The following is a 12,698-nucleotide window of genomic DNA, read 5'->3' as shown; positions in this document are numbered from 1 at the left end:
CCCTCTGCCCTGCTCTGCTTGCCTTTCTCCATCATCTTCATTCTCCAGCTGCCTCTGCTTTCTTATCTCATGCACTCAGATGCTGTCGAGCCCAGGAGATCCCTCTGGCTGCCCTGGATGGCTCGAGCCCCTGCCAGGGGGGCTCAGAGACCTTGGCACAGAGCCCAAGACCCTGTGCCTTTGATCTTGACCCATGGAAAAAATTACCAACCTTAGATGAGGATTTACAAGCCACAAAAGTTTGAGTAGAATGATAGTTAGCTTATCACAAGGTGAAAAGCAGAATTTTGAGGTTTCTAGAATGGGGGCTTGAAGTCCCAATATAGAAGAATTTGAGCGTGCCCTGTCCTCCTTCTTTCTTCTTCCTAGCCTCCATCTTCTAAGTGATGCTGGCACTTTTAGATTAGTTTAAGGTAGAAACTCACTGTCTAACATTAGTGATAAGAAGTTATTGTAAATAATGTACACATAGTTTTTAGTATAAAAGACAGCACCACCTCTGGGGGCAGGCAGTGTGCCTCAACCTGACCTGCCAGACTCGGCGAGTCAGAAAAAGAATGTTAGAAATAAGAAATAATAATAAACAGCCTTGAGAACAGAAGAATCCTGACTCCTCCTTCAGCTGCCAGGCTGGGAAAAGAGGCTTGTACGTATCTCAGAGTCACTCTGAGCAGCAGAAATCCCGGGAAGATGTGATCTCACCATCCAGCCCACGGTGGCACCACAAGGACTTTAGCTGGCCCCATTATTTTTATTCCCACCCTGCATATTTTCCTGATTTGGTTTTTTATTTTTTAACCTCTGTTTCATGGCTTTTTAATTTAGAAATTTCCTCTTTTTCAAAGTCCTGCTAAATGGTCAGAACAGATCAGCTGTCTGATGGGGTAGGAGGAGAATTTTTATTTCCCTCTCTGTCTGTTCACAGGACTTGGTTGTTGCCCACAGTTTGCGCAAGGAATACGAAGTCAGGACAGCCACTTCCGTCTTTAGGAAAAAGAAGAAACTTGCTGTCAAAAACCTCTCTTTTGGTGTTAAAAAAGGTTCAAGTACTTTTCTGCACTCCCTGTAATATAAATGACTAAAATCTAAAGGGAAGGCCTCGTTTGGAGGCAATGTTTTTGTTAGAATTTTCTTGTGGGCATTGAGAGCTGACACGCTGGGCTCCTGCATTCAAAGTTTTAATTTATGGGGATAAAACAATCCTTTATCCTGCTGGACTTTTAAATGTTACATAGAATACAGGGGAGAAGTCATATCACCAATAAATATTAATAACAGTTGTTGCATATTTGTTCCAGGAGAAGTCTTAGGTCTGTTAGGACCCAACGGAGCTGGGAAAAGCACAACTCTGAACATGATTTCTGGAGGTGTAGCAGTGACTGCTGGGGAGGTAGGTGACTCCTTGGAGCAGCTGCAGAGATGACCTTGATGCATTTATACATTAAGAATGTGATAAGGCAAGCCAGTAAAATCTTCCTTCAGTCAGGGGATGTATGGATGTTTGTTTACAATTTATGTGCCCTGGATATTTACAGAGCTGAGAAAAAGTGTTGATTTATGCCAAGCATAAATTCTAGCGTTCATCAAAGTCAGTGTTACAGATTTGAGAGTTTGAGCAACAGGAAATCTTCAGCTGACATTGGAAACCCATTGTGAAATGTCTCAAGCCCTGTAAGAATTGTTGACATCTAAAAAAACCCCCAAAATAACACTCTCCATAAACAGCCTTGCAAAACCAGGAAATTGAAAACGAATGTGAGCAGGGTTGGGCCAGTGACAATCCATCATTAATTACGTGCAGAATGATTAATGGCATGTGCTGGGGGAGAGGAAATGCCATTGCTCTTACAGATTTGGGACTGAAGGTTGGAAATAGAAAAGTATTACTGGGAAAAGACAGAGTGGTGTTGGTAATATCACCCAAAGTGAAAAAGCAGGTGGAGCACCATCACCCTGGAGCCCCACAGTGACCACTCCCAAGTGGCTGCTGACCACACAACTGCTTGCCTTGGCCAGTTGGGTGGGGATTGGGGCAACCTGGGCTGGTGGAAGGTGTCCCTGCCCATTGCAGGGGTGGGATGAGCTCTAAGGTACCCCCCAGCCAAAGCACCCTGTGACTGTGGGACCCCACAGCTGCAGAGCTGTGTCTGTGCAGGTGCTGCCCAGGGCCCTGGGCTGGTGGAAGGTGTCCCTGCCCATGGTAAGGGTGGGATGAGCTCTAAGGTACCCCCAATCCAAAGCACCCTGTGACTGTGGGACACAACCAGAGCTGTGTGTCTGTGCAGGTGCTGCTCAGGAGCCAGGATGAAGCCCCCCCATGCCCAGGGTCTCTGGGCTGGTGCCCACAGCAGGACCCACTCTGGCCACACCTGACAGTGCTGCAGCACCTGGAGGCCTTCACTGCCATCAGGGGAATGAGGGAGGAAGATGCTGCTCTTGCCATCAGCTGGTAGGAAGCCAAATGATCTCATCTGTTGGTTCTCCCTCCCTCCTGAGGTGGGGAGCCTTCCAGCCTGTCTGTTGCTGCTGGAAAGGAAGGGATGGGACTGTTTGCAAGCTCAGAATGATTTGTTGCTCAGATAAACATCCATCTCAGAGCCCATGAGATTTTACAGGAGCAAGCATTTGGCCATAGCTCAAGAGTAGTCACAAGTTTCTTCATTACAAGGCAATACAGAACTTTCTAAACCAATGGACAGTTGCCACTGCCCATTTATTTATTATATTATAGAATTTTATTTTGCTTTTCTAATCTATCACCTTTAGTTCTGCTGCAGTGCAGATACTTTTGCTAATGGCTTCTGTCTCACTTGCACACAAATGCTTCTGTTATAACTTCTGAACTCTTAGCTTATTCCATACAACCCCACCCTTATTGTAAATCCTTCACCATCTTATCAGAACAGTTTCTCACTTACTTAAGGCATACTCTCACCTACAAGTATAGAAATACCAGTTAATGATTTTTCTGCTTAATATCTGTGTATTGTATTTTGGCATCAATCTAAGCTTCTTCCAAGGCTGTAGATTAAATCCTTCAGTGTCTGTGGAAGTTTCTGTTTTTCTGATTCCCACAGCAGCCCAATCACTCTGTGATTTTATAGGGTGGGGAAGGGTTTCTCTGTTAACAGAACTGTCTGGTGTGGTTAGGAGACATCTTCAGTGCCTCTCCCCTTAGAGAGGTGGCTTCTGCTGATGAGGTCTGCTGTTTTATACTGTTCTCAGTCCCTTGCCCATTAAGATTGTAGCCCAAGTTTACCTGGGAAAATTCAGAAAAAAAATCAAACTTGTCTCAGTTCATGGCTAGTTGCAGGAGTAACTCACTTCTCTCATTAGCTGCACTTCCTGCCTTGAATTTCTGCAGAAATTCCTCAATTTGACATCCAAGCTAGGAGCAGAATCCCAAGTAACCCAAGGTGATGGGTATCAACCAGAATACGTCAGTGTCTTGTTCCTCAGCACCCCTGACCACAGAGGTTGCACACCAAATGGTCATTTGAGGCTTTTCCCTTTCCATTCCCCACAGCATAGGAAGGGCCTTGGATCTCCTGAAGCACTTCAAGACCCCAGCAAGGAGTTTATCTGCTGGAGAAGCCAGAAAGGTACGTGTTGGATTTGTCTTTGCTACTTCCCCAACCCTGCTCGCTCTGTCTTGGACGTGGTGCAGAGGAAACCTTCAGCTGAGTGGGTTCCTGGCATCATTCATTTTCATCAATACCTTTTGAATCCATCCTGGCAGGATTCCCTCCCTCCTCCTCACCCCCTTTTCCCAGTCCTCTGCACTGTGTGCTTAATAAGTGCTAACCACAAATTGGATTGACAATCACCTCTTCACGCCCCACCACCTACATCTTCCAGTAAATGGGATGGAAAACCACTTTCACATCTTTGGCAGGCTCCAGGGTTCTGGGGAAATCATGATTTTGAGAGATTAAAACATTAACTGGGAACACCTGAAGTGGGATTTTTTTAAATCCCTGTTCCTTTTGTGCTTTGGAATCAAGAGCTTCAGCTTTGAAAAAATTAATGGGGATTAAGCTGCACCAGTTTTGCAGGTAAATTAAGGAGCCCTGACCTGATGTTGTTCCCATTGCAGCTGTCATTTGCTCTGAGCATCCTGGGAGGCCCAGCAGTGATGCTTTGGGATGAGCCCTCGGTGAGCGTGGACCCCAAAGGGCAGCGCCGCATGTGGTGAGCAGCCCTGGCCTGGCAGGAATGGGAATCTGGGACAGGTTTAACAGGATGGGCTCACCCATCATTGCAGGAACTCTTGGGCAGGCGGAGGGGACAGTGGAGATCTGCATTTTCCCTTTTTCCCAATGCCCAGGGGATGGGGAGAGCTTGCTGAGCTCCTCACCCAGCTGGCAGCAAGCCCTGTAACATAATGGTCATTGATACACCCCAAAAAAATGACCCCATCATGGTCATTAATACACCCCAAAAAATGACCCCATAATGTCATTAATACACCCCAAAAAATGACCCCATAAATATCATTAATACACCCCAAAAAATGATCCCATAAAGATCATTAATACACCCCAAAAATGACCCCATAATGGTCATTAATACACCCCAAAAAATTACCCCATCATCATCATTGACACACCCCAAAAAATGACCCCATAAAGATCATTAATACACCCCCAAAAATGACCCCATAATGTCATTAATACACCCCAAAAGATGGCCCCATAGTGGTCATTGATATACCCCAAAAAATGACCCCATAAAGATCATTGATATGCCCCAAAAAATGACCCCATAATGTCCTTAATACACCCCAAAAGATGACCTCATAGTGGTCATTGATATACCCCAAAAAATGACCCCATAGTAGTCATTGATATACCCCAAAAGATGACCCCATCATGGTCATTAATACACCCCAAAAAATCTCAGTAGACACCAGCTGAACCCATGCATTTGGTACAAAAGACACAAATTTCTGTTTTCTTCAGAGCAAGAGAGGAAATTGTAGGAAGTCCTCCCTTGAGTCATCCAGGGCTGCTGTTAGCTTTAGCTTTTCATCAGTGCAAAATCTGGAGGGATGCTGACACGACAAATTACAACATAGCGGTGGCATTCAGATCATCTCTAAATGAGAAAACATAAGTCTTTTAAATAGTTCTCTGCTTTTTAATAACTTTAAAAAGTTGTTTCTAGGGAGGGAGACATAGACCAGTGTTGGAGTCCTGGATGCTGAGAATTTTAAACTTTCTGTGCTGAAGGGAACAGACCCACAAGAAAATATTATATTTGACCTGAGGCCGTGGAGAAGGATTCCAAAATTGATTGGTAGCACTGGGATTGTGGATGTGGAGTTTGATTAGAAGTGTGTGATATCACAGGGTGGAAAACTCAGAGTTTAAGGGTTTAGAATATAGTGATATATATAGAGCAAGATGGAGGTTTTAGGGTGGAGGCTGCTCCTTCACCTTCTCCTCCATGGGTTTGGGTGGTATTTTGTAATTGGACAGAAAATCCACATTGCAGACTTTGAGTGATCAGTTATTGGGTTAAAAGTGAAAATAATTTAGGTGTGATTCTTTAATTGCATAGTTTGGCCTCAAAAGACCTTGTAGAGAAAGATAGTTAGCCATTGTGTAGCCTGTTAGTAGCATGCTGCAGAACTCAGGACTTTTAATATAGATAAGAAATAACAAACACCTAAACCTGAGCACGAAACGCCCTCTCTAGCGCTTCAACCCCCACCTAGGCAGAGAAAAAGGAACCAGGAGGTTTTCTGTGGCTGTTCCCAGAAGTGACTGTGATCCCTCTGTTGCCAGGAGGATGATGGAGGCCTCCACGAGGAGCAGGGAGAGGGCAGCCATCCTGTGCACGCAGTCCCTGCCGGAGGCGGCGGCGATGTGCGACCGCGTGGCCGTCCTGGCGAGCGGCCGGCTCCGGTGGGCACGGCACCTGGGGGCTGGCTTGGGGCTGGCTTGGGCTAGTTTGGGGGTGGTCTGGGTTAGTTTGGGGTTAGTCTGGGGGTTGGGGTTCATTTGGGGTTCGTTTGGGGTTCGTTTGGCTTAGTTTGGGGTTAGGTTGGGGTTAGTTTGGCTTCGTTGGGAGTTGGGGTTAGTTGGGGTTAGTCTGGGTTAGTTTGGGGTTAGTCTGGGGGTTGGGGTTCATTTGGGGTTCATTTGAGGTTAGTTTGGGGTTAGGTCGGGGTTAGTTGGGGTTAGTTTGGCTTCATTGGGGGTTGGGGTTATGTTTGGGGTTAGTTTGAGTTAGTTTGGCTTCGTTGGGGGTTGGGGTTATGTTTGGGGTTAGTTTGGGTTATTTTGGGGTTAGTTTGAGGTTTGGGTTAGTTGGGGTTATGTTTGGGTTAGTTTGGGGTTAGGTTGGGGTTATTTGGGGTTAGTTTGGCTTCGTTGGGGGTTGGGGTTATGTTTGGGTTAGTTTGGGGTTAGGTTGGGGTTAGTTTGGTGTTTGTTTGGGGTTAGTTTGTGCTCATTTGGGGTTTGGGTTAGTTGGAGTTAGTCTGGGTTAGTTTGGGGTTCGCTTGGGGGTTGGAGTTAGTTTGGGGTTAGTTGGTGTTGGTTTGGGGTTAGTTTGGGTTAATTTGGAGTTAGTTTGGGGGTTGGGGTTATTTTGGGGTCAGTTGGGGTTAATTTGGCTTCATTGGGGGTTGGGGTTATGTTTGGGTTAGTTGGGGGTTAGTTTGGGGGTAGTTTGAGGTTGAGGTTAGTTTGGGGTTAGTTTGGGGTTGAGGTTAGTTTGGGAGTAGTTCAGTGTTTGTTTGGGTTAGTTGGGAGTTGGGGTTATATTTGGGTTAGTTTGGGTTATTTTGGGGTTAGCTTGGGGTTAGTTTGAGGTTTGGGTTAATTTGGCATTATTTTGGGGTTAGTTTGGATTAGTTTGGGGGTTGGGGTTAGTTTGGGGTTAGTTTGGGGTTGGTTTGTGGTTAATCTGGGTTAGTTTGGGGTTAGTTTGGGGTTAGTTTGGGATTAGTCTGGGTTAGTTGGGGGTTAGTTTGGGTTAGTTGGGGTTATTTTGGGGTTAGTTTGGAGGCTGGGGTTATTCTGGGGTTAGCTGGGGTTAGTTTGATTTTTTCTGTTCTTAATCTAATGGCAAATACTGGTTTGGATGCTGCCACGTGTGTAACAATCAGTTTTGTGAGAGGCAGCACGGTATGAAGAGCTGATGAATAAGAGGATGTACAGCCACTCCTCAGCTCCCTCAAGCCACAGATTTCTTTGCTGGTTGTGGTGGTCTGAGCAATGTTTCCCCCCTCTGCAGGTACATCGGTTCCCTTGAGGATCTCAAAAGGAAGTTTGGCACAAGTTACCACCTGGAACTCAAAATGACAGACGCGGGGCAGAGCGATGCTGTGCACGCCGAAATCCTGAACCTCTTCCCCCAGGCAGCTCGGCAGGAAAGGTCAGTGCCCATGGGCTGCCCACAGCCTGGATTTGGGCTGGCATGCTCTCTTCCTCCTACTGACCTTGCTCAGTGATTTACCTGGCACTGTTTTCCTGCAAACCCCCCCAAACTGCACTGCTGAGTCACAAGATGAAGAATTCATTTTTTTTATTACTCTTTCAGGACTTCTTCCGTGCTCACCTACAAGATTCCAGTGGCAGATGCACTCCCTCTGTCCAGGTCTTTCTCCCAGCTAGAAGCAGGTAAAAGGAAGCAATCAGTTAAATAAGGAAATCACTTTCAAATTGTTTCTGTGGATTTGGTTTTTAAGGATGTTTTCTCCATTCCTCCGCAGCCAAACGGAATTTCAAGCTTGAGGAGTACAGCTTGTCACTGAACACTTTGCACCAGGTAGGTTTGTGCAGGAGCTCCAGGTTGGGAACTGCCTGTGGGAAAGGAAGAAATAACCTGTGACCAGCACAAATACAGCCAGCCCACGGCAATGATGGGTGCTTCCCACTGCAGGTGTTTGTAGACCTCACCAGGGATGCAGAGGAGCACGACCTGGAGGTGGCATCCAACGGGGCTGTGGAGCAGAGACCCCTTCACCCCTGATTTCTGGAGCCACAGTGGGAAACATTCCATGCATTTCATCAGTGTTACTGAATTTCATCCGTGAAATCACTGGTAGCTGTGACCAGCTGCAGCCCCAGCACTCGGTGACCCACGTCACAGCACACACAGCCCTGCAGGTGTTCTGCCTCACAGAGAAAAAAGAGTTGTTATTTTAATAAATAAAGCCTTTATCCTTTGACACATTGATGCCTGACTCTCATCTGTGCCCCAGCTCAGGGTGGCTCGTGGAGTTTGAATTCCTGACCCCGAGGCTGTGAGGGACACTGGGCTGGGAAAGGAGCTTGGTCCCTGGGGAGAACCAGGAGCAAAGCCTGGGTGGCTCTGACACCTCACTCATCCATGGCAGGAGGACACCAGGTCTCTGCCTTGTCAGCCCTGAGAATCACCCTCTGCCTGGTGGCATCTGGCCAGCAGAGCTGCTGATTCCTGGGAGAGAGAGGGACAGGGCTGTATTTTGACCCAAAAAGCTGTTCTTGCTGTGAGTTCCAGCTCAGGCCAACTTGGCCCATCTCATCCCCACCGCTGGGGCCAGGGACAGAGGGAAGGAGTCAGCAGTGGCTGGATAAATGTAATGAAAATTGATACCTCTTATATCATCACCTATAAAACACAATTATTTAGAGTCAAAATAAGGTGTGCTTTGACCCAAAATAGAGCTGAAGAAGGACAGCAGGCTGAGCCTTGCTTTGGTCACTGGGAGGAGAGGGGGGCTCCTCACCAGCACCCACCCCTGTGGGTGCCTGGGAGGGATGGGGCAACTGATGGGGAGCTGGGGGCAAGCTCCATCACCCTGACCCTGTCTGAGCAGGTCAGCATCTCCTCCTGGATTATCTGCCTGCCAGGGCTAGAGTTAAAAAGTAAATTTAAAATAAAAAATAAATAAATACAACAGGAACTCCCTGCATTCGAGTGTTTCCCCCTGTGCCCTGCTGCCCTCTCCCCCAGCACCCTCTGGCAAAGGCTGGGGACCCACTGGAGGCCAGGGGCCATGCCATGCCATGGGATGGACACAGCAGCACGACCCTCACCGTGCCCTGAGCTGCCCTGGTTGGTGTGGGTGATGCTGGGGGTGCAGGCAGGGGTGGTGCTGGGCTGGGACACAGCAGGGAGAATTCTGCAGGTGCTTTGGGCAGGCAGGGATGTGGGCAGGCAGGTGCCAGCAGGTGGCTGCCGTGGCTCACAGATGGGCTGCTCTGCCAGGAGCAGTGCCCAGAGCCGCCACCCACACCCGGGGCTCTGCTCTCCGCATGGATCTCCCAACATCGGGGCTCTGCCAAGGAGGTGGGCAGGGAGGAGACTGAGATTCACTGCTGGGACCTGGCATCTCCCCCTCTTCACCTTAGGGTTGTTGTTTTCCCTTTGCAAGGAGGGGAGGAGAAGGTTTGGACACCCAGGAGATGTTCTGGGCACAGGTTTAACTCCATCCCGTGCCCTGACTTCCTGCACCTCTGCTGTCTGCCTCGCTCCGACACATCTGAATGGGATTTAAACCTTAGGGGTGGGTTTTTCCCTCAGGCAGAGCAGAAGGAAGCACATCCAACTGCTCCACTTTTCCAAGCCCAGCCCCTGTCCCAGCCGCTCAGGCTCCCTCCCACCCCTGGTCCCTCAGCCCTGAGGAGCCCGGGGATGCTGCTTTGGGCAGCCACGCTCCAGAGCCTGGGCTGAAACCAAACCCATCCCCTTTAGAAGTGCAGGCTTAGTCAGGAGACGTTTCTTTCAGCATTTCCAAGATGTTTTTTAGCTGGAAGAGCTGTAGCTATCCAGGAGGCAGCATTTCGCTGCTGCTCCTGCTCTGTGGCTGATGCCACGGGAAGAGTTTGCCACCTTTTGTCGTCCCCTGCCTGTGATGTGACATCACTGTTGACTTCAGCCCCTCTTGCTGCACTGAGAAACACAGCAGAGTTTGCCAGAGAAAGGGTTTTTGTGTGGTTTGTTGTGGGGCTGGTTTTTCTTCTCCTGGCCACCACTCAAGAATGTCCTGAGTTATCTTCTCGGACAAGGCACTCCAGTGCCCCAACAGCGACGTGCTCTGTTTGCTCCTTCTGACACAAATAAAGCTGGAGCTCTGCCAGGGAGGAAGGAGAAGGAAGCCAGGGAACAAAAGAAGCCGTGGTGTGAGGAATGTCTTGCAGAAGTGTCTGAGGGGGGAAATAAACGACAAAGGAGAGCTGGGAGTCTCGGGGAGAGTCGGCCAGTCCAGCCCAGGGAGGCTCAGCACCTCTGCTCCTCCAGGACAGGCTCTGCATTCCTCTCACACCTTCCTGCCGAGGTAAGGCTGAAGCTTTCTTCCTAAACCTAAATAACAAATGTTATTTTGAAGTGTGAAACCCCCAGTAAATGAAGATGCTGTTAATAACACCGGGTGAGGGTACAATGTGTGGGTGGGGCACGGGGCATCTTTCTAACAGGTTGAGTCAAGCTTAGGGGGGTTTAAAGGCAACAGAGTCTTTTTAGCCTTACTTGGAGATGAAGTAGAACACAAATGGAGCTCAGCTGATGGCAGAGGTTTATTTCCAGTGTTTCTCAGCACCACAAGGAAGCAGCGGCTTCAGCTCAGTGTTTTAAATGATCCAGGACATACGAGGAGCAGATTTCTTTCCCTACCTCCAGAGTAAGCTAAAGTTTGGATTTAAAAGTTCTGTCCATCTTGTGCTCTAAAAAATATTCCTCCTGAAATACCACAGGAGCAAAGAAATCAGTTGTGCCACATGTCCCCCAGCTGCCCAAACCCTGCAGCAGCACGGGGTCAGTGGGCACTGAGGGGTGACCACATGAGGGACAGGTGGGATGTCCAGGATGAGCTCCTGGTGTGCCACTCTCCACCCAGGATCTCCTGGGGGTGTCAGCCTGCTGAGATTACTCCATGGGACCCTTAGAACCAGCTGGCCAGGAGCTTTAGCTGTGACACCAACCCTGTGGCAGAGGTGGAGATGTGCACAGGTGACACACAACCTCCTAATCCTCACTTCTGTGGGGTGAGAAAGCAACCAAATAATAGCAAGTTTAAACCCACAGTTTATTCAAAGTTTAGAGATTATTACACAGGCTAAATTCAAATTTTTGTACACCTGGGTTTAGGGAGACCACCAGTGAGGAAAAACCCAGTCTAGAGGTGATGGCAAAATCCAGGGCAAGCGTTTGCAGCCCATTTGTTGCAGCTGCTTTTCAGCATTTCAGAGCCTGCTGTCTCATCACACCAAGAGTCAACCCCTGAGGGCTGAATAGAAGTATCTGGAGGAAGATAAACTCTGTTTTGCCTGTCAGCACCATGAGGCATTGTTCCCCAGGGGAACAGGACAACGCAAATCTTCCTTCCCTATGACAGGAAGGCTTGAAGGGATTAGGTCTGTAACAGCTCCGATTTTTCCACCTGAGAATCACTTAGAGAAGATCAGGATTTTGTTGAAAAGCAGATTTTAGCTGCAGATGTGACAGGAGAGCAGTTTGGCCATGTGAGCAGAGCTCTTTTACATGGAGCTGCTGAATCCTTTTGCTCATTAAAGGTGCTCATGGATATTTTATGGATGGTTAAAAGCACACGTCTCATCTGCAAAAATCTCACAGGCAGCTTTGTGCTTTACTTCTTTCAGTTCCCACTTGGACCATGTCATTTTGAGGATTCTGCCCTGTCTGTTGGAGTAACACCTCAGTCGTGCTTGTGGCCATTCAGTTTTATCTCATTTCTCATTAATAACCTGCCAGTGACATCTCTCCCACGCACTTCCAAGAATTTGCTCTCTCATGGCACCGAGTTCCCTCCAGCAGATGCTGTTCTCCACAAGAGCTCAGCTCACACCACAGCCAGGAGTTGCTCAACACTTCTTGGTGTTGAGCCTAAAGCACATTAAAATTGCAAGCAAATGGATTTTAGGGATTTTAATTGACTTTATTGTTGTTGTTTCTTGGATATGGAGCCCACCCAAGCTGATTAGATCATGTAATGTGATAGTCCCTTTTTTATTTCATCAATAAATGATGAACTCCTCCCAACCTCCCCATGCTGAAGCATGGAAGCCTGAAATTCTGATTTCTATCAGCGTTTGCTGCTGGGCTGTGAGGGCTGGAGTGTGTTGAGGGTGATGAGATCTCTTGGACCCTGTGCTGCAGGGGGGGTTGTGCTCAGCACACAACATCTGGGTTACTTCAGCTCATTCTTGCTGTAAAAAGGGAGAAAAAGTTTCACTGCACATCTGTAAGGACTGTACAAACAAAACCAGTTGCTGCTGGTTTGGCTTTTGTTGTATTTGAAAGCAATTTTCAAAAAGAAATTGTCTCTAGGTTCAAAGATGAAGACAGTCCAGAGGAATATAAGTGTACTCCAGCAAACTAAAATTCTCTTGTGGAAAAATGTCCTGATCAAGTGGAGGATGAAGATGCAGAGCTTTCAGGTAAGAAAAATTAATAAATAAAACCAAAATAGTGGATAACTACTGAGAGTGCCCAATCCCTGCATGCCCCTAGACACCAACTTCTTTGGGTAAAATTAGAACTTAAAGTACTTTTGCAAAGCCTGACTGGCAATGATCACTTGGAGACTTGAATTTTTTTTAAAATGGTGATATTTATGTCTGGTTTGTGACAAATGAGGGCACAGATGGGCTCTTGGAGCAGGTGATGGGCACAATGCAGAGAATCTCTCCATCCCCACCTAAGAAACGGGTGTGACCAAATCCCCCTTATTTACATTTTAACCC

General features: G+C 47.7%; 2 protein-coding genes across 3 annotated transcripts in view; both read left to right on the top strand.

Annotated features, from left to right (window-relative positions):
- The window catches only part of LOC132336626 (ATP-binding cassette sub-family A member 9-like), a 32,115-nt gene extending 23,933 nt beyond the window's left edge, over positions 1–8,182 (top strand). Inside the window, exons 30-39 of the mRNA XM_059864322.1 lie at positions 926–1,040; positions 1,299–1,390; positions 2,286–2,449; positions 3,527–3,602; positions 4,097–4,191; positions 5,790–5,909; positions 7,246–7,386; positions 7,552–7,631; positions 7,724–7,779; positions 7,894–8,182. Of these exons, the coding sequence (XP_059720305.1) occupies positions 926–1,040; positions 1,299–1,390; positions 2,286–2,449; positions 3,527–3,602; positions 4,097–4,191; positions 5,790–5,909; positions 7,246–7,386; positions 7,552–7,631; positions 7,724–7,779; positions 7,894–7,983 (1,029 nt within the window). The 3' untranslated portion in view covers positions 7,984–8,182. The remainder of the gene's footprint in view (positions 1–925; positions 1,041–1,298; positions 1,391–2,285; positions 2,450–3,526; positions 3,603–4,096; positions 4,192–5,789; positions 5,910–7,245; positions 7,387–7,551; positions 7,632–7,723; positions 7,780–7,893) is intronic.
- A 1,470-nt stretch (positions 8,183–9,652) lies between these two features.
- Positions 9,653–12,698, top strand: part of ABCA9 (ATP binding cassette subfamily A member 9) — a 32,325-nt gene continuing 29,279 nt past the window's right edge. Inside the window, exons 1-2 of one of the 2 annotated variants that reach the window (XM_059864216.1) lie at positions 9,653–10,273; positions 12,283–12,392. In XM_059864216.1, the coding sequence (XP_059720199.1) occupies positions 12,291–12,392 (102 nt within the window). In that variant the 5' untranslated portion in view covers positions 9,653–10,273; positions 12,283–12,290. The remainder of the gene's footprint in view (positions 10,274–12,282; positions 12,393–12,698) is intronic. The other variant, XM_059864214.1, reaches the window with a different exon arrangement.

This window comes from Haemorhous mexicanus, chromosome 20 (assembly GCF_027477595.1).
Source record: "Haemorhous mexicanus isolate bHaeMex1 chromosome 20, bHaeMex1.pri, whole genome shotgun sequence".
Lineage (NCBI taxonomy): Eukaryota > Metazoa > Chordata > Aves > Passeriformes > Fringillidae > Haemorhous > Haemorhous mexicanus.
The sequence above is the reverse complement of the archived record's forward strand: the minus strand, read 5'-3'. Positions and strand labels throughout refer to the sequence as shown.